We start from the raw sequence: 20,272 nt of genomic DNA, 5'->3' as shown, positions 1-20,272 counted from the left end.
CCAACCTCTGCGCAGCACTGTCTTAGTAGTATTGTGGGCCATAACTGTTATATATGCAAGTACATAACTATGGGCCAGATGTAGGAAAATTGCAAATTGCGACTTGCAATTTGCGAGTCCTTCCAACTCGCAAATTGCAAGTCGCAATTTGCAATGCAGAACGGTGTCTCAGACACCGTCTGCGAGTCGGCATGGGGTCGCAGAGACCCACCTCATTAATATTAATGAGGTGGGTCGCAAATTGCGGCCCCATACCGACTATAGGCACTCGCAAACATAGAGGCCTGCTGTAGTCAGCAGACCTCCATGTTCGTGACTGCTTTTAAATAAAGCATTTTTTTTTTTTTTTAAGCGTAGCCCGTTTTCCTTAAAGGAAAACGAGCTGCACTTAAAAAAAAAACCGAAACCATTAGTTTGGGGACCCCTTCCAATTTGCGAGTGGGTTACCATCCACTTCAAGTGGATGGTAACTGCGGCACCATTTGCGACCGCATATGCGGTCGCAAATGGTATTGCATACCACTCCGAATCGCAAATAGGAAGGGAACACCCCTTCCTATTTGCGATTCTGAAATGCATTTTGCGAGTCGGTCCCGACTCGCAATATGCATTTCTGAATAGGAAAATGCGATTTGCGAGTCGCAAACGGCAATTTTTGCCGTTTGCGACTCGCAAATGCTTTCCTACATCTGGCCCTATATGATGCCACAGCCAACCATAGGTCAGCTCTTCTTAGCTTACCTGCATATTGAAACTAGTTTTCGGGTTGAGTGTTTTTTATTCGTGAATTGTAATCTGAGGATTAAGGGTGCAACTGTTTTCTGGGTTCCCTTGCCAGGGTGTGGGAGGTGCAGCTATCTAGGAAATTGCCATGTTTTGAACCGTCTTTGGAAGCATATATGCTGCTTGGACTGAGAAAGCAGTGCCTCCTATGGATTTCTTGCGGTAAGGTGGTATGATGATAAGTGGTGCTAGCCTAGACGCAGTGTTCTGTGTGGTTTGTATTGCTTGAATTTAACTTGTAGGTATAGTGGTCCCTTTCATTGAAAGGCTCTGTGGGCAATGCAGAGTGCTTAGAATATTGCCAGTGGTGTGATTTCAAGACTGGAATCATGCGTTCTCTTGGGTGAAGGCAGAGAAGAAGCCTTGTTACCTTGCAGAAGCATTTTGGATGAGTTAGATGATTGCGGTTGCACCAAGGGATAGGCTGTTGGCATAGTCAGGTTTAGAGATTAGAGTGTGAGGAAGACTTTCTGTTTATGTTGGTATTCAGAGTATGGGAAGACACTGCTTAGTGTTATCATTGTTCAGAAGGCAGTCTTTGTGACATTGCTGGCATGCGGCATCAAGAAATGGTCAGAGTCCATGGTTACTCCTAGGTTTCTAACTTCTCTTGATGTTGTTGTAGCGGCAACAGTTCCTCAGGCCATGTGGCAGCAGGCTTGTACTTTTACCATTGGCCATAGGTTATAATCTCTGCGTTTGTTGTATTGAGCTTTAGATGGTAATTCATCATCCATGTGTTGATGGCACAAAGGCAGTCATCAAGTTGTGAATTGAATAGGTCTTCTTAGCTATCCATTTTAAAATGATTTGGGTGTCATTTGCTTAGTTGTAACAGGTGACATTGTATGGTGTAATCAGATTTAGAAAGGGGGGTTATGTAGAAGTTGACTAATAGAGGGTATATGAAGATGCCACAGTGTCAGGTGTAAATGTGTTACAACGACTGCCCATTGCCTGTCTGTGAGATAAGAAGGAATTCATTTTAGAGCATTTTCACAGATTGTGGAGTCTTTGTAGTAGTGTGTGGTGAAGGACGGTGTCAAATGCAGCTGATAAATCCAGAAGCAGCAAGGCAGCAACACTGTTATTGTCTACTGTGAATTTTACACCATCCCAGATGGATATGATGTCTGACTTTGTGCTTCTGTCTGGTCTAAATCTGAACTGTTAGTCTGACATTAGACCATAAGGTTCTGTAATGTTAAAGAGTTGAATAAACACTGCCCTGTCATAAATATTCCCTAAGAATGGTCCATTTGATATGGGCCTGTAGTTTGCTAGGTCAGATGGATTGAGGTTTTTATTTTTACGGAAAGGTCCTTTGTTAGAGGTTTTCAGTTCAGGAGGCAATGAACCTAGCTCCAGGGGCTTGTTGAATAGGCATCTGGCCACCTCCACAGCATAGGTTGAATGAAGGTTACCTTTAAAGATTTGTGGCAATGCTTGATCTGAAAGTGATCCTGGTTTTCTGGCTGCAATGATAACATTAAGAAAATCATTTTGTGCCAGGATACTGAAAGTATCCATTGAAGGATGATTATTGTCTCTTTGTATGGTGGTTAGGGCAAGTGTGTTATGGTCTTGTTATCAGCATTCTCCTTATGGTAATTTTCAATCTTTTTAACTTTTGAGGTCAATTCATTGGAGATTTTAAACAGAACTCGTGTGAACATGGTGTTTCTGTGTTTTGGCACTCTGGATTGTGGAATTCGGTTAGAATTTTATGGTGTTAATTAATAGGTCAGGCTGCTTCAAGTATGTTGCCTTTTGTGGCTGTAGTGGCTCTTTTATATGTTCTGCTATAGTGGTGTAGTGTGCTTTTGTCTGTTTTATCTCCTGATTTTCTCAAATTGTGTTGTAGTTTGTTGAGTTGTGTTTTCATTCTTTTGATGGTGTCATTAACCCTTGTGGCATTCTTTTTTGTAATCAATCCTGGATATGTTTTGTGTTAGTATCAGTTTGTCCAGTATAGTGGAGATCCAGTTGTAGACGGTATATATGTCTTTCAGCTGTATGTTTATTAGCTTTCTTCAAAAGTGGGGGTTGAGTTGGTTGATGTTTAGTTTTTTTCCATTGTCTGTTCAAGCATTTGTTGTTGTTGGTTTTTGATGTCTTCGACATATTGTCATTTATAGTGTGTTAATCTTGAAAGTAATGATGTAGACTACCATATTATCAATGTATAGCAGCACAAGTAGTTTACTGTTAGTGAAGTTTGAGGCAGTGTCTGAGTGTTGCTTCGTAATGTACATGCTAAGGGTTTTAGTCCTAGGGCAAACATAATTGAGAAGAAGGGACCCTGCTGGTTCTTCACTTTATTGTTACAGGATCAGAGACAATCCAGTTAGCCCAAATGCATTCAGTGGGAGAGGTGTAGAGTACAGTGGCGGCTGACGACATTTCAAAGTGATGGGGCGAGTAAAAAGGGCAGTGTTGAGGCAGGCTCCCTTTCGGCACACACAATGCTTTTGAACGCTCCTTGGTGTTTTAAAACCCACAAGTCTCCATCGATTAAATAGTGACCCACGCACAATGAAGGCGTGTCTCATTAATTAAAGACACTCTTTAAAAGGGAACAAGAGAAAAAGTCTGACAGCGACATTAAAAGCTTCACCTGCGGATCACCAAGTATTTCTCTGGCTCAAGGAGGTCATGCCTGTCTTCACTCTGGTGTGCGCCCGCTGTGCGGCGCAGTGATGCACCGGCTTACAGTTTCCTCCTGGATCACTAGGGTTCTGGTGCTTTCTCCAATCTTCCTGCTCTCAGCGTGGCCCGGACGATGCCCCCAAAGCCAACTGCCTTAACCAATCCCTTTGCTGCTCTCATGCTGTTAACCAGCATGAAAGCAGTGCCAGGATTGGTTGGAGCGAGCTGGCTCAGCGCTCATATTGGTACTAGGGGCCTGTGCTTTCTATCCAGCCTGCTATCTAACACAGCTCAATTTGGAGAAGTTCAAACTGCGCATGTCAGGCTGGCTGTCGCGAGACAGCCGGGCAAAGTGACATGCACAGTTTAAACTGGTGTAGGCAGGCACCCCTCCTCCCGGTGCCCAGGCTGCACCGAAGCAAAGAAGCCTCCCTGCAGTGCCTTCACACTCAGCTCCGAAGGCTGGTAGAACAAGAAATAAAATGGTAAGAAAGTTTCTTTATTACCATTTTATTTTTCACTTTTGCTGTGCCCACAGGAGGGGTGGCGACGCTCCTTCGCTCAAATGGAGCAGCCGCCGCTGGTATAGTAACTGGATCCAATCCATGGGAGACAGTGCCATACCTGTTCCTGAAGAACAGAACCCACTCCAAAGGGTCAAATTCCTTGGCGGAATCCAGAAGGATAGCTGGCAGCACCAGGCTGGGGTCCAGTTGGTGAAAAAGCGTGAACAGTATTTGATGCAAATTATGGGATTTGGACTTTGCAGGAATGAATCTTAATTGGTCAGGTAGAATTAGATTGGGAAGCCGATGCAACAATTTACTTTCTACTATTTTAGCCAACATTTTGGCATTTATATTGATGAACGATTGTGGCCTATATGATTCACACAGGTCCCACGGCTTACCAGGTTTAAGAAGTGTAACCAAAAGAGTTCCCCCATGGAGAAGGGGTGATGTGCTTTTTGCGCTTGCCTCTTGAAGTTGTGCAAGTAAGTGCAGTGTGGGTATGGAAACAAGGGCCAGATGTAGCAAGCTTTTTGCATGGCGCAAACAGCGAATTTCGCTGTTTGCGCCATGCAAAAAGCACATCGCGATGCTCATTCCCATTTTGCGAGTCGATAACCTGGTTACCGACTCGCTAAATGGGAATGCAACTCGCAAATAGGAAGGGGTGTTCCCCTTCCTATTTGCGATTCGCATCGTGATGTGGAATTGCTTTGTGACCGCGAACGCGGTCGCAAAGCAATTCGCAGTTACCACCAGTGTCACACTGGTGGTAACCCATTCGCAAAAGGGAAGGTATCCCTTTGTGAATGGCCCTGAAAACATTTTTTCAGAGTAGGCAGTAGTCCTATTGACCACTGCCTGCTCTGAAAAAATGAAACAAAAACATTTAATTTTTTCGTTTGTATTGCAACTCTTTTTCCTTTAAGGAAAACGGGCTGCAATACAAAAAAAACTGCTTTATTTAAAAGCAGTTACAGGCATGGTGGTCTGCTGTCTCCAGCAGGCCACCATCCCTGTGAGTGCTGCGAATCGGAAGGGGGTCGCAAATTGCGACCCACCTCATTAATATTAATGAGGTGGGTCTTTGCGACCCCCTTGCGATTCGCAGATGTTGTCAGGGACAACATCCCGCATCTGGGTTTACAACTCGCAAATTGCGAGTAGCTCAGACTCGCAATTTGCGAGTCGCAAACTCAGACTTTGCTACATCTGGCCCCAAATTCTTTGTATAATTTGCTCACAGTCCATCTATGCTAGGCAACTTGCTGCCAGGCAGTCTGTGAATGACTGCAGTAATCTTCAGTGGTGATGGGTTGCATGAAAAAATCACAGTGTACACTACCCAAATATGCCAGGTCAATGCTTTTCTAGTGTCTGGTGAGTTGCAGCGTGATATAGAGGTCAGAATAGAATGCCATGATGCACATAGTAGAATCTTGGGCCCATATTTTTACTTTTTTAGCGCCGCATTTGTGTCATTTTTTTTACACAAAAGCAGCGCAAACTTACAAAATTCAATTATATTTTGTCACTTTGCACTGACTTTGCGTCAAGAAATGACGCAAATGCGGCGCTAAAAAAGTATAAATCAGGCCCTTGGTGCCATAGTATGACTGGCCATCACGTAGGGTAATCGCAGCAGTTTTGTTATTGGTTAATGGGAAGATAAGTCTGTTTGCTAGATGTCTGCCTGGCCAATCCACCTCTCAAAACGTTCGATCTGTTGCTCGCATGGACAGGTGTTTAACTTCGCAGTTGGCTATCTTCTATTCTGTGATTTTTGTGTTGCATGGCAGGTAATAATGAAGGCTCTGGTGTGAGTTCCAGTTTCAGGTCTGTGTTCCCCATTTCTTGCTCCAGTTTCTTGAAAGTGTCTGAACTCTTTTAAGATTCCCATGTTTTTTTGCTAAACACAATCCCCTTATCAGTGTCTTGAAGGATTCCTAGAGTGTTCACATGCTGCAGACTGTACCAATATTATTTGTGAAGTATTGAGTGGCTTTTGTTTTAAGGTCATCTCTAAATACTGAGTCTGTCAGGGCATCAGGATGTAGCTCCTTGTGAATGAGGGTCGAACCCAAGCTGGGAAGTCTAGCCTAAGTAGGACAGGTGATTAATCTGAAAGCATTTTCTTCAAACGATGGAGAGTGCATCCCTGCATTAACTTCTGTTATTGCCTGCCAGTAGTCTCTAGTCCGGACCAAGAGATGTACTTATAGGCCATGTGCCTCCAAAAGACTACAATTGGCACTCACAGTCATCCTCCAGTGTCTCCTGGTTGTCTTAGATCTCTCCAGTGTGGGGTTTAAAGTAGAATTTAGGACGTTTCCCCAGATTATTTTGTGGGGCGACAATAGAAGTACCTTGTGCCAAATCTCTACATAAAAACTTGGATCACCCACCTTTGCACACTATGTATTTATAAGTGCTTTGGGTTTTGCCCGTATGATGTGCCCTGCCCTGCTACATAGCACCCCTGACTATCTGAAACTGCATGAATAAATTGGAAAGGGACACCCCTTTTAATTAGGATGATAGTGCCCCGGTAGTAGGATAAAAAGGAAGATGCATGGGTAAAGGAGGTACAGAACTTGGCAATTGATGCTGCAGCTGTTTTAGTCAGGTGAGTTTCCTGTAACATTATATCTATCAAGGTATGCCACCACCTGGCGAGTTTGGTTGGGATTATTCAAACCCCTGATGTTCCAGGTGAGAAAATGAGTGAGTCTAGTGCTTATTTTCGCTGAATAAGGTCATTGCTATTTAGGATAGTTGAAATACTGTAGATCATTTCATATTGTATGTATTTGAAGCTGAATGGGCATTGTATATTAAACTAAAAAGAACAAGAACACCATCTGTGAAACCCACCCTCCACCCACACTGGCAACCGAATTATGCCAATGGCCAGACCCCATCTGCTCCACACAACTATTCTACATAACTCTGAACTATTCTACATAATTCTGGTAGCAAAACCCAAGGCCTACCATGCCACCACATATACGCAGTGAGATAAAAAAGAGTATTTCCTGAGGGGCGCACCATGTGCACTAGGATAGCCCCTCAATATAAAAACAGAGGAGGGTGGGAGTACAGAATTTATGTAGCATAGATACAGAACGGAGTGTGTTATGTACTCATTGTCGGTCTCAAATCAAGTGCACTGCAAGGGTGGCTGCAGACCATGCCCTTTGGTGAAGTAAAGTCCTTGGCATATTGCAATAGTGCGACTGGCCCTTCATGCAGTAGTCAGAATGTTAACCAGGTATATATCTAATTGAATCAGGAGGCAGGAAAATAATGATAAGTGGTGCTTTCATGTCATTAGCTAGATATCAGTCAGCATTACTTAAATTGTTGTTGCTGGATGTAGCGAGAGAGGTGATTGGTCGTCTGGGTTTTCACAGTCCCTCTCTATTCAGGTGGTGGATGCCTGGTGTGGGTTTCTGAACACATGATGCTTAACCCTGGAGTGAAAGTTGGAGCCTGGCTGAGTATAGCATGGCATATTCAGTGCCAGGCTGTTGCAATTTCTCCTCAGTGGCAGGTATTCCTGTCTGGCTTCCTAAATGGCCAAGGTAAAGTCCAAGAAGAACTGGAGCCTTTTCAGTTTAGTTTTTTGACCTTGCCACAGCCAAAAGACTGTGTCCTTGTCCCTGAAGTTAAGGAGAAAGGCGATTATCGGATATGCAGGTGCACCAGGGGAAGTCTTGGTGCAAGGGAGCTGTGTCCTAGCTCCACTGTAAACAGATGAGGACCCCTGCCCCCACCAGATCTTCAACAAAGCCAGCGACATCATCGCCCCCCCATCTTCGCGCCAACATCAACAGCTCCTTCGAGACAGCCACCTTCCCGGAGAGCTGGAAACACACTGACGTCAACGCCCTGTTGAAGAAACCCAAGGCGGACCCAGATGACCCCAAAAAACTATGGCCCATCTCCCTCCTCCCCTTCCCAGCAAAGGTCATTGAAAAAATCGCGAACAGCCAACTATCCCGCTTCCTGGAAGACAGCAGAGCGGTCAATACCTCCCAATCCGGATTTCTCAAGAACCACAGCAATGAGACCGCACTCATTGCTGCTACAGATGACATCAGGACCATGCTCGACAAAGGCGAAACTGTAGCGCTCATCCTCCTGGACCTCTCAGCAGCCTTCGTCACCGTTTGTCACCACACCCTTAGAACACGCCTCCACAGCGCCGGGATCCACAGCAAGGCCCTCGAATGGATCTCCTTATTCCTCTCCAGCAGAACCCAGAGAGTCCGAATCCTCCAAAACCATCTGTGGTGTCCCCCAGGGATCCTGCCTCGGCCCAACACTCTTCAACGTTTACATGGCTCCTCTCGCCAACATCGCAAGATCCCACCACATCAACATAGTATCCTACGCAGACGACACCCAGCTGATCATCTCCCTCACGAAAGACCCTACAACAGCAAGAAACAACCTCCACAATGGACTACACACCATCGCCAACTGGATGGAATCAAGCAGCCTCAAGTTAAACACAGACAAAACACAGATCGTCATCTTTGGCAGCAACCCCTCCGCTTGGAACGATTCCTGGTGGCCTACCTCCCTAGGACCCACACCCACCACCCAAGTACGAAACCTGGGAATCATCTTGGACTCAGCACTCAGCATGACTCAGCAGGTCAATGCAGTCTCCTCTTCCTGCTACAACACCCTTTGCATGCGCTGCAAGATTTTCAATTGCATTCCCATCGAAACCAGAAAGACTGTCACCCACGCCCTGGTCAGCAGCCGACTGGACTACGGCAACGCACTCTATGCAGGAACCACGGCCAAACTGCAAAACAAAATGCAACGTATCCAAAACACCTCCGTCCGACTCATCCTGGACGTCCCACGCCCCGACCACATCTCTGCCCACCTCAGAGACCTACACTGGCTACCCGTATCGAAGAGGATTACCTTCAAACTACTCACCCACACACACAGAGCCCTCCACAACACAGGCCCGGCCTACCTCAACGACAGACTCACCTTCCACACTCCCGTCTGCCAGCTCCGCTCCGCCAGCCTCACCCTCGCCTCCGTCCCCCGCATTCGTCACACCACCGCTGAAGGAAAATCCTTCTCTCACCTCGCCGCCAAGACCTGGAACTCCCTACTGCTCCACCTACGCCAGATCCAGGACCTCCTGACTTTGAGGAAACACCTCCAAACATGGCTATTCGACCAGTAGCTCCCCCCCCCCCAGCGCCTTGAGACCCTAACGGGTGAGTAGCGCGATTTATAAATTACGTGATTGATTGATTGAATGAGAGAAGTTTATCTGCTCCAAACAGGCGCCATGGACTCAACAAAAGTTGTTAAGTCTGCCATATTTATAAACCTGGGGATCCAAAGTATGAGAATATTGTTGCACCGGGACCTAGCCTCTAGATCTTCTTTCTTCACTTAGATGATGGATAGGACCTTTTCCATACTGACAAGTTTATCGTTCTTTTCCTGTAAGCCATCTACATCAGAGATGCACTGCTCAGCCAATGTCAAGCAGTGGTCTTGGTTGCCCATTTTTGAGGACATAAGCTCCATTCGAAATGTGAGAGAGGCAATTTTATACTTTAACTTAGTGCATTGTGCTCCCTGTCCTTCCACCTGCAATCTAGTGTTTTTCATTGTCTATGTACGTTGGATCCGAAGGGCAGACAGGCCTTCTTATTGTCATTTTTGCCCACATAAGGGAGCTCAGATGTCTGCGGGTGGGCGAGCCCGATCAACAAGTGTAGGATTGCACCAGCTGCACAGCTCTGTCGTGAAGAGAGGTAAAACTAACTGGACTGTATAACAATAGGCTTGTTGAATCACCGTATTAGTCATTTATGAGGTGTCTGCCCTCAAACTGATACAACAAAAAAGTGAACTCCACAACACCAGTGGCTCTGCTGTCATAAGCACAAGCAGCCCATTAACATAAGTAATAGCAGCCAACTGAGCTCCCAGCCCCAATCGCAGTGATCCATGTGGTACCCTCACCCATCAGGCAGCATAGATCCCACCCAAACCCAGCGTGCAATCTCAATGGTGGGGTGGCACAGGCAGATGTGTCGGAGCAATTGAGTGTGTTCTCCATACTCTTCTCTCACTCCACCATATTTCAAGGCTGTGAGTCAATCCACCTGTTGGGGGGATGGGCATAGTGAAGCCTTAAAGTATTGCACCACATAACCACACACTCTTTTGCATTGGTTTTCATCAATTATGTCATAGCTTATTTTGTCATCTGTCGTTCTGATTTTAATTGCAACTTACGTTTGAAGTTCCCCTCTCAGTATGTATATTTTGCTAACCTCATGTGAGAGAGGCCCCCCTTTCTCTTCCGGCTTGATCCCTTGCTGGGAGGTCCACTCATTCCATGAGAGGTGCCTCGATATTAATAATATGCTTGAATTGTGCGGCCTACCTATTGCCTTAAGATCACCCGGCCTTGATGTGTTCCCAGCTGTCCAGGCCAGGGGAAGGCCATGTGGCCCACAATTGTCCTAGTCAGGCTTCGAGGATGAAATCAGGGCTGCACCTCCACCTCCACTCCCGCCTGCAGCCCTGCACCACTAGGCAGTCTGTAGAGTGGGCAGCGCAGCCACACCAAACTTTTGTTGGGCCCAGCAATGGGAGCCACACACGGTTAGGCTCCAGCCACTCAATTGGAGGCCCGAGGCAGCATAGAATTTAATATTGAGTGCAGATGCAATGTATCAGCACCTCATCTGTTTCCCCACGCAGGCGCTGGATTGAACTAGTGATGTTATTACTAAATCTGCCCTCCTCACTTATCTGATGCAAGCATTTCAGATTCTGACGCCCTTGTGTCCACCAAACTTCTCCCTCCTTGCCCACAAGAAAGTTATTGCTCAAAAAGCCATTGTGCTGAGGTGCAGTGCAGCATATAACTTTCTTTTAAAAGAGGGAAAGAATCTCATGGGTTATTGATTCTTGTTTCTCCAAAGGGAAATGAATTGAAGTCAGGAGAGGGGATTGGTGTGGGGGTAGCAAAAAACTCCAAATGCAAGCTCTCACCATTTAAAGAATCCAAACGTCTTAAGCAATTTGGGCACAGGTGTGAAAGAATAGTCAAATCCTGCCCCCTAGCTTTATGAGGAAGAAATGAGAACTCTCACTAGAAAATGAGGTTAAATATTCTCTGTCCATGATTCCTGTGGCCTGTGAAAGTTTTGGATTTGAAGGGAATGAAGATCTCTCCCCGCTGGAATATGCCCCAGTAACTTCATTTCCTTGGATATTCTCTAGATGGGTGCTAAGAGGAGGCCTACCCAGCAAACTGCACCCTGCCTTTGCTGACCAGAGAAAAAAGATGAAGACACTTATTTTTTAAACATATGGTTTAGATTAATGCAAAACAGATCGGTCTCTGTTAAACCCGGACTGCTAAGCTCCCTCAGGAGTGAGGCCAGTTGTAGCAGAGCTAGGATTCACGTGAGACATTTTCTCCGGGGTGGAAACGTACTCTGACAGTATCTAGTCAAGTCCCCATCAAAAACACCATATATACACGCAGGGTCCGCGAGACCGCCTACCAACGGATGTAGGAAGAGAGGGGAGCTTCCTTCAGCAAGAGTGACGGAGGCACCATCAAGGAAAGTGACAAATAATCCCCAGGTTCAAGCAGTGCTGGAAAAATTGTAAAAACTGTACCAGAGTACCTGCTTCTTTCTGAGAAGTGCCGGTACTCTCTAATTAAAAGTATTGCGTTTTTCCCAAGAAGTGCAGGTACTCTACCTCTCAAAATAAAAAAGTGCCGGTACTCAGTACCGGACAGTACCGGCCCATTTAAAGCACTGGGTTCAATTAAACCAGTCTATTATTTTGTGCTAAAGAAAAAGGGGGTTAAAAGCTGACGGCCTTTACGGCGCCACCTACCGGACCTCCTATGGGCTACGCGTCGGTATTGTCTTATAAGAGGACTGCGAGTATTGGGTGGGGGCGAGGTGGGGGCCCTGGCACATCAGAAGGGGTGGACCGAAGAGGCAGAAGCCGAGTGAAGCGCGCAGAGCTGGCGGAAGAATCTCCACTCTTGTCGGAGGAAACTGCGCCAGAAAATGGGGTCCTCGGGGAGGAGGATGGGGTTGTGAAGGCACAGTATTTAATCATGAGGCGGTTGAGCCGACAGACAAATGAAGGAAAAGGGATTGGTGTCGCTGAAGACAGTGTGCGCATCTCTGAACCATAAAACACCACACTATCAGGCAATTGTAAATCTTCACCTTGAATAAGGAAGAATTACGTGGCTGCTCTGAACAGCGAAAAAAGGCGCGATTCTACAGTGGTCATACATTTTTATGTGCTTCAGTGGATTGCTTTAGCTTGGTGGATTCCTCTTAAAAGATTTGTAGTTTTTCGTCTAAGAACGATGGCTATTGGAATTCTTTATTTTATGTTATTCATTTTGGCTGCTGTTAAATAGCAAGAAGGAGAATGCATAATGTGAAGCCTCTGGTCCTGTCAACGAATTGGTTTTGGGCTGCATGACGCCTTGAATATGTGCTTTGAGTGTGTGATGACTCGCTGTACTTTTCAGACGCAAAATCTGTTTTAAGTGATAACATCTGATAAACGGTGTTGTCCACATCACAAAAAAGGAGCTGGGTAGAACAAATAAGAGTGGATAAAATCCTGATTGATTGTATTAAATGCATGTGTTTTCCCTTTCAGGATGACACAGAACTAGACATGACACCATTTCAATTCAGGTGCAGTTGTTACCTTATGACTTTTCCCTTTATCAGCATACAAAATTAGAGCTAGAACACCTCATTGGGTTGGCTTAGGATAGAGGGAGGGTGGTGCCAAGATGGACTTTCTCCCTGGATGAGGATGGGCAAATAGCAAGGGGGATGAAAGCGATCTACTCTGGACTAAGGGTTTGCATTGTATAGCTGTTCATTGCATTGTTGCAACAATTTCCAGTTAGGTAGTTCACATGCTGCTTTCATGTTAGAATCTGCCAGTACAGTATAGGATAGTACAGCATTCAAGAACCACAAGGTATTTATGGGTCCACAAGATAATTAAGAATCCATGGGGTCCACCTGAAAGTGGCACAGGTACAATCAGTGGAGGCACAACAATGCTTCCAGTAGCATTACAGCAAGACTAAAGTGTCCATGTGGGCTGATTCAAGGTGTGATTGATTGTGTTTCAAGCCAGTTACTGAAGGAGGTTGATTCAAGCAAACCACTGGTTTGAAAGGGGCTGACCCTAAACCTACTTTGTGTTCATCAAACACGAGAGACCAGGCTGTAGCAAGCAAGGCTCTAAAAACACTATTTTGTTTACATTTTCGCCTATAATATGACATTGACGACGGTGATACATTTTCTCCATGCTAACCAAACTGTGGCCCATTTATTGCAGGTTCTTCAGAAAAACGAGAATCCAGTGCATATCAAGAGAACAAAGAAAATGATTCAACCATCGCATCTGTTGACTCCATTTCAACAGAGGATGAAAAATAACTTTGCAGCCAGTGAGAAAAGAGGAGATGGCCACTGCACTAGAGCTGATCTGTGGTCCCACAAGCTGCTTCTTTTGATCCAGACTCAGATTTTTGTTTCCAGCAGTGCTTTCTTAACCATTTACTAAATCGAGGATTGGGGTATCAAATCATTGATACATTCTGCCCATGACAAGATTTACTTGTTCTATAAGAGTAATGGCAGTTATGTATGCAGAAGTTCAGATGTTCGAATGTTAGGTGTTGTTTATCACAGAGAAACTTAAGGCCAGATGTACAAAGTCATTTAGCATTTCCTAACCGTCCGAATCGCTATTTCAGGCTGTTAAGCAATGCTAAATGGGCTCCGATGTCCAAAGCTCTCTAAGTGGTTGCAAATTGCAATTTCTACCCAGTAGAAATCGTAATTTGTGATCGCCTAAATAGGAAATCGCACATAGGGATTACCTATTTGTGATTCCTATTCACATGTACAAAGCATTTCCTAAATGCGAATTGGGCGTTTAGGAAATGCAATTACTATCAACTCCAAGTTGATGGTAACCATATGCAATTTAAAAAAAGCACCCAAACATGCTTTTTTAAAAGTTCAATAGAGCACACACATGCCCATAGGGCATATGTGTTCTCTACATGTGCACCACTATTTTTGGGGTGCATCATGGTGATCCTTATGTCCATAGCCATCGTTGGTATAGCATTTTCAAAATAGGAAATCACTATTTTAGAAATGATAAACCGACCCATTGGAACAAATGTCATGGGATTTGCCAATTGCGATTTCCTAATAGTGATCCCTACTTCATATGAATCGGTATTAAAAAATCGGTAATTTCATACATATCATTTAGCATTTCCTAATTAGCAATTTCTAATGAGTCGCTGTTTAGGAAATGCAAAATTGCATTTTGAAACCTGTCCTTAATCCACACAATAATCAAACATCATTCGTTGTGTATTCATCATAATACATTTAGACAACCATCTTGTCAATAAAAAGAAACTACAGGTAATTATTTTAAAAAGAGAATGACAACCATCTTAACTCCATACTTGATCCAACACACTAATCATTAAATTACTTCACACGAAGCCAGGTCTGCCTTATGTAGGTAGCTGTACCATACTGCACCGAGATCTTATTAGCATACTTGCTTAATGCTAAGACCAGCACTTGAATAACAATTCTAAAATCTTAATAGGTGGCTTCAGGCGAGATCAAGATCCATAAATATTGGACAATAAAACATAAAGCAGTTTTCATCTTTTGTGCTAGTGTCATCACATAAATATCTTGAGGAAACAGTGCATCACCACCTAAACATGAAAGTGTTCTCCTTTCAGATCTCCAAATGGAACCTTAAACACAGACGAGTCAGGAGCTCTGTATCTACATAATTTTTATATCGTTTTTTTGACCTACAGAAAAGTATCTCCAAGAGCAGTATCTCTTAACTTATTACAAAGTTTCATTTCACAAATTACGCAAACATATTCTTAATAAACTTCAGTCACCCATTAAAATGTAACTTGATTACGGCATTCTTTATATAGGTTAACTATATTAACTTGTGGAAACTGACAGGCCTCATTACATTACAAACACCAGCGTACAAAACTAACAATTTGGAGTGCGATCACAAATTAACCCATAACCTTCCTCACACCCATTTTTCTCTTTGATGAAATGAAAGCAGATTGGTTTGAGAAAACCCATTATCTTACCCCCAAAAAAACATTTTGGAAAGTTTGTAAGCAAGTTCTGTGCCTTAAAGCTCAATGCCAGAATCTACCCCCTCCTGGTAGTTTATCAAGTGACCAGAACTGCACCGCCTCCATTACGCATAGAATTATTTATTACTAGATGTGAGATGCGTGTTATTCATAATTAAGTTACTTTATTCTATTTCAGCAGGATTGTCCCCTTGTCTACTGAATCTAAAACCAAGACGACTGATAAAATATGAATGGGATAGTATTCAATTTAAATTTCTTGTTCAGAGTATAAGGTATGCCTATTAACAATACCTTGCTTATTAGAGTTAGGTAGTAAATATTTCTTACATCTATAGAGTTCGAACTCATTTTGATGAGTATGTAGTGCATTTTCCATTAAGGATAGAAAGAACTTTGTCATCAGAAGATTAACAGAAGCCATCTGGCATCAGAATGTCTTTGATTGCACTGAAAATGTATCTAGCAAATCATCAACAAAAAACTGAATTTAGAGTTAGCAGGCAAACCTGCTTTGTTAACATTAAAAGTCTTTTTCCATTCTTCCATACTGGTAGAACTAATTCTAGCACTATTTTGACATAAAGCAAACCGATATATTTAATTTTTCCGATTTCAGAAGGGACTTGTCTACATAAGGAAACACAGCTTCAATTTGCAAAAATGCCAGAAACCGCCTTCCTCTTTCCTCTTACTCATTTGTACTGAATCTCTGTCTGAATCCAGTAGGGAATCAGACAGAGCTCCAAACAGTTCCAGTGTGCTGTTAATCAAATTTGATCTCATACTGATGCACACCTTTTGCATCTGATGTAATTTCTTATTGCTTATTTTCCCTGTTTACTGACTGATCTTGCACCCAAATGTGAAACCACCCTTTTATTGACTTTGCACAAGATGTGATGTTGCATCTAAAAGTGTGTGTACACTCCTCTTGTACTAAGGGTGTTTTCACCAGGATGATTCTACACCTACATTCGATTTCTTCTCCTAAACGTGTTTCAAACCAAACTTGTGCTGATGTTGCACCAAGGATTTTTTTTCCATACGAATGTGTTGTCAATTAAATGTGCATCTAATGTGGTGTCTTTTGCCACAATTTCTCTCTATACCTGATTTTGGCACCTAGATGTGTTAGAACACCTAAACGTGTTTTTGCTCTCACAAGTGTTTTCACATGGCTGTTGACTTTTCACAAATGGTGATCGTATGCCTAAGTGTGCTTTGAGCTCCCAAACATGTTTCACACTCCTACTGATGTGACATTAAATGTGAGTTTGCACCTAAATGTGATTTTGCATTTATATGTGATTTTCCTCCTAAGTGTGACACCACCATCGTTCTTACTTTGCGCCTAAATGTGTTTTTTGCACAGGGATGTGATTTACACTCCTTTTAATATAATGAGGCATCCTACTACAACATTTCATTTTGTGTTGTATGATATTGTCAATGTTCCATACTGAATATTCTTCTTAAGAACAATATCTGATGTGTTTTGTGTGTTATTATGGCCATCAATCCTAAAACCGAGTTTCATACCAGATCATGCTCCCGGTTGCATGTAAAAATACCTTAGAGCTCACAATTTCCCTCACCCTATACAAAACTACCCTAAGATACCACAGACACCAATCCCTGATTGCCAACTGGAAACCTTAATTTGCAACAAATGCCATAGCGTCAGATTGAGCTCCATTCAAGCTGCCCTTCTCTTTCTTTTTGACAAAATGCCTGCCCTACGATGTACCATATATATATTGTTATGTCCCCGATATTTGAATGTATTTACATCATAAGCTATTATAGTTGACAAATCCAAATACCCCAACCATAGAACTATTTTATGGTCCATTCCATTACCCATATGTTTTATATTAATCTGTGTTGCGGGCACTCAAACCACTGAACTGTCTGCTAACTCTTGTGCAAATGTTTCTCAGTGCGTGTGTTACTTGTTTGGAAGGATGAAGTCTACATCATGAATGGAAAGAATATTAGAATGAAAATAATAAAAGCGGGTGGATGTTTCATCATGTTGACAACCTGTACATCATCATAAACTTCACTTTCTCAAACCTTTTACTTTATCTTAGTCATTACCTCGTCCTGCCGTGACTTTGATCTGGAAAATTTACTTTTAAACTCCAGTCATAGAAGTTTGAGGTGGTAAAACTATGACAAGGTACACAATCAAGATGAACGGGGGTCCTCATATATTTAGAGAGGGTGTGAAACAGATGCAGTTTTTTTACTACACGTAATACTTCTGCAGATGGGTGTCACTGGGTGGTACACACTCAAAGATAGGGTAAGACTGCACTGTTATTGCCATCATCCTGCAGGTGTTTCCCCAAAATATCATTGCTCCTTTTAGATGTCCAATTAGGAGACTTACCTTTGTCTATCTTCCATAGTAGCAGTTCACCTCCCCGGGGTGAAAATAGAGCTCCCGCCAAACGAGAGTAAACACTAATTCCACTTCCAGCAAGCGGGAGCTGTCAAACAGCTTCTACTTGCTGGAAGCAGAGTTTTCATGTTTCCCTGCCTGCAGTCATGCGGGCGGGTAAAGAGATGAAACGATTGCTCCCACACACAGAGAGCTGCATTTCTGGCAGCTCCCTATATGCAGGAGCAATGCTAGCTCCCACAGGAGGTGGGGAGCCAGCTGGGACCAGGGTGGGCTTAAGGCTCCCCGTGGTCCCCAGCAATGCACACTGGGTGCCCTGGGTGGAGCTAGGGCACCCAGGGTCTAGTGACCGGGCCACAGGGGATGGGGTCTCTGGGACCAAAAATGGCCTGGGGAGGGGGGTGCTGCTCCCCCCTTTAATTATGTATTTTGCCCCAGGGAGGTGGGGTCCACGCTGACTCCCTGCATTTATTGCTTTTTAGCCCTGGGGAAGTGGTGGTCCCCGGGGCATATTTAAGTCTAAGGAGGGGGTTCCATGCAGCCCCCCCTGTTTTGTTAATTTAAGCCCTGGTGAGGTGGTGGTCCCCGGGGCTTGAGGAGTGGCATGGTAGGGGTCTGCGCTGCCACCCTCCTTAATAACAATAAAGCCCTAGGGAGATAGTGGTCCCCGCGGCTCATAAGAGCCTCAAGAGGGAGGCCCCATGCGCCCCTCCAAATTTCTTTTTATATATTGGCATGTCCTTGGGACATGGCCCACCCGGGGGGGAAGGTTTGAAAACAGGTGTAAAAGAATAATGCTTTTTAGCCTTGGCAGGTTCCCAGGGGAACCCCAGCTCCAAGGATAGGGGGTCAAAGTGTTCATATCCTGCCCCTTTTATTTTCTTTGGCAGGGCCGTGTGTGGTGTGACGTTGACTGATTATAAGGAGTTGGTGCCTACGGCTAACTCCCACTGTGCATGGCCAAAGGCCAGGCACGGCAATGGTGAGATTATGGTAAAGTAATTAAAATTACTTATCGTTAAAAACAACCTAGAAATTCACTGAAAAAAATAAAGGTTACAGGGACATTATTCTTAAAAAAAACAAAGGTTACAGGGATGTTATTGTTAAGGTCTGAATGTAATCGCACAAAACCATAGAAATAGAAAGAGATCCAGAAAACCCAGTGACTCAGTAGCCAATACTAAGCCCTCTGCCAAGAAGTGACTCTACTCGAACTGTCTCCCTTGTGTGTCACTGAGCCATCTTGTTGACTATCCACTGCCATTTGCCCATTTCACTTTGGCCCCGTCTCTTCTGCCCCTGTGCTACCAACAGCTTGTGGAAATGTAACAGAGTATTTTGTTCACCATGTGCCCAATCCCTTCCACATTCCCATCCCTATTGTCATACACAACATCAATAAACAGTACCTGATCACACCAAAATATTGTTTTTATTTCATACCAGTGTTTTGGATTTACATGTAACTGACATCATGAAACATGAACCTAAATTCGGGAACACATTGTACAGAGAGGTGGATGGTAAGTATGTGACAGTGTACACTCCAGCAATGTTAAACTCATCCCATCAACATCCATGATGTAGCCATATGTCAGGGGTAGGACACCATAGCAGCATCTGTCAGCAAGAGAAATGCAACACAATTTCAACTGCACTGTACCAATACAGCTGTTGGCACATTTGCTGCCAGACATACCCCCTCCCATTACCACATAGGGAACTAGATTAAAGGTAGCACATACACCTAATGTGGGCCATGCACTACTCAGACATTTGTAAAAACACATTTTTACATGGCTATGTATGTAGAGTGGCAGATAAAAACAGAACATTACATCACCCACCATAGTGTCTACGAATCAAACAATCAATCAATCATGGGATTTGTAAAGTGCACTACTCACCCGTGAGGGTCTCCAGACGCTGTGGAGGGGAGGGGAGATAAGGGGGGGGGGTGCTGCTATTGCTCGAACAGCCAGGTCTTGAGAAGTTTCCTGAAGGTAGGGAGGTCTTTGGTCTGGCACAGGTGGGTGGGAAGAGTGTTCCACGTTTTGGCGGCGAGGTGCGAGAATGCCAACCTGCCAGGACAACAATATGCTGATGAGCTCCAGACACCAGCCCTGTCAGAGGTATGTGGAGAATAAAGCCACCACAGAGCCATGCAGGTAATGATGATGTGTAAAACTTCTGTGACCACTCTGTTCAACACTCTGCAGATGGCTAAAAGTGGATCCCCAGACATCCACACATACACATATTCCTATCCATACAGCACTGTGGAGGCACAGTCATCATCTGCCACTGACATCCAGCCCAATCTAGCTAACATAACACTGCAACATGTACCTGGGATTCATTGGAAGTAGAGCTGTATTAGCTGGCTCCTTGAGGCTACTACAATCTGACACACCTTGTCAGGGGCATAGTACAGTGCTCCATCAGACGTGCAGGCAGCGGAATCTGGCCTTCAGGAGCTGAGTGGTACACTCAATCACCCTTTTTGTGCGACCATGGGCATCATTGTACCGGTGTTCTGCATCTGTCCTGGGATTTCTCACAGGTGTCAGGGGCCACTGCATGTTTGGATATCCTGAATCACCTGGGAAGAGGGCTAAAAGTTAGTTCAAAAGACACTTTGCTGCAATGTTAACAAGGTGACAGTCATGTATGATT

The 20,272-nt window shown here is 44.2% G+C and overlaps 1 protein-coding gene across 1 annotated transcript in view; it reads left to right on the top strand.

The window, feature by feature from the left end:
- Nucleotides 1-19,016, top strand: part of FAM216A (family with sequence similarity 216 member A) — a 126,792-nt gene extending 107,776 nt beyond the window's left edge. Inside the window, exon 8 of the mRNA XM_069214873.1 lies at nucleotides 13,350-19,016. Coding sequence (XP_069070974.1) covers nucleotides 13,350-13,450 — 101 coding nt within the window. The 3' untranslated portion in view covers nucleotides 13,451-19,016. The remainder of the gene's footprint in view (nucleotides 1-13,349) is intronic.
- Nucleotides 19,017-20,272: the final 1,256 nt, after the last annotated feature.

This window comes from Pleurodeles waltl, chromosome 11 (assembly GCF_031143425.1).
Source record: "Pleurodeles waltl isolate 20211129_DDA chromosome 11, aPleWal1.hap1.20221129, whole genome shotgun sequence".
NCBI lineage: Eukaryota > Metazoa > Chordata > Amphibia > Caudata > Salamandridae > Pleurodeles > Pleurodeles waltl.
Note: the sequence above shows the minus strand (reverse complement) of the source record. Positions and strands in the feature narration are given on the sequence as shown.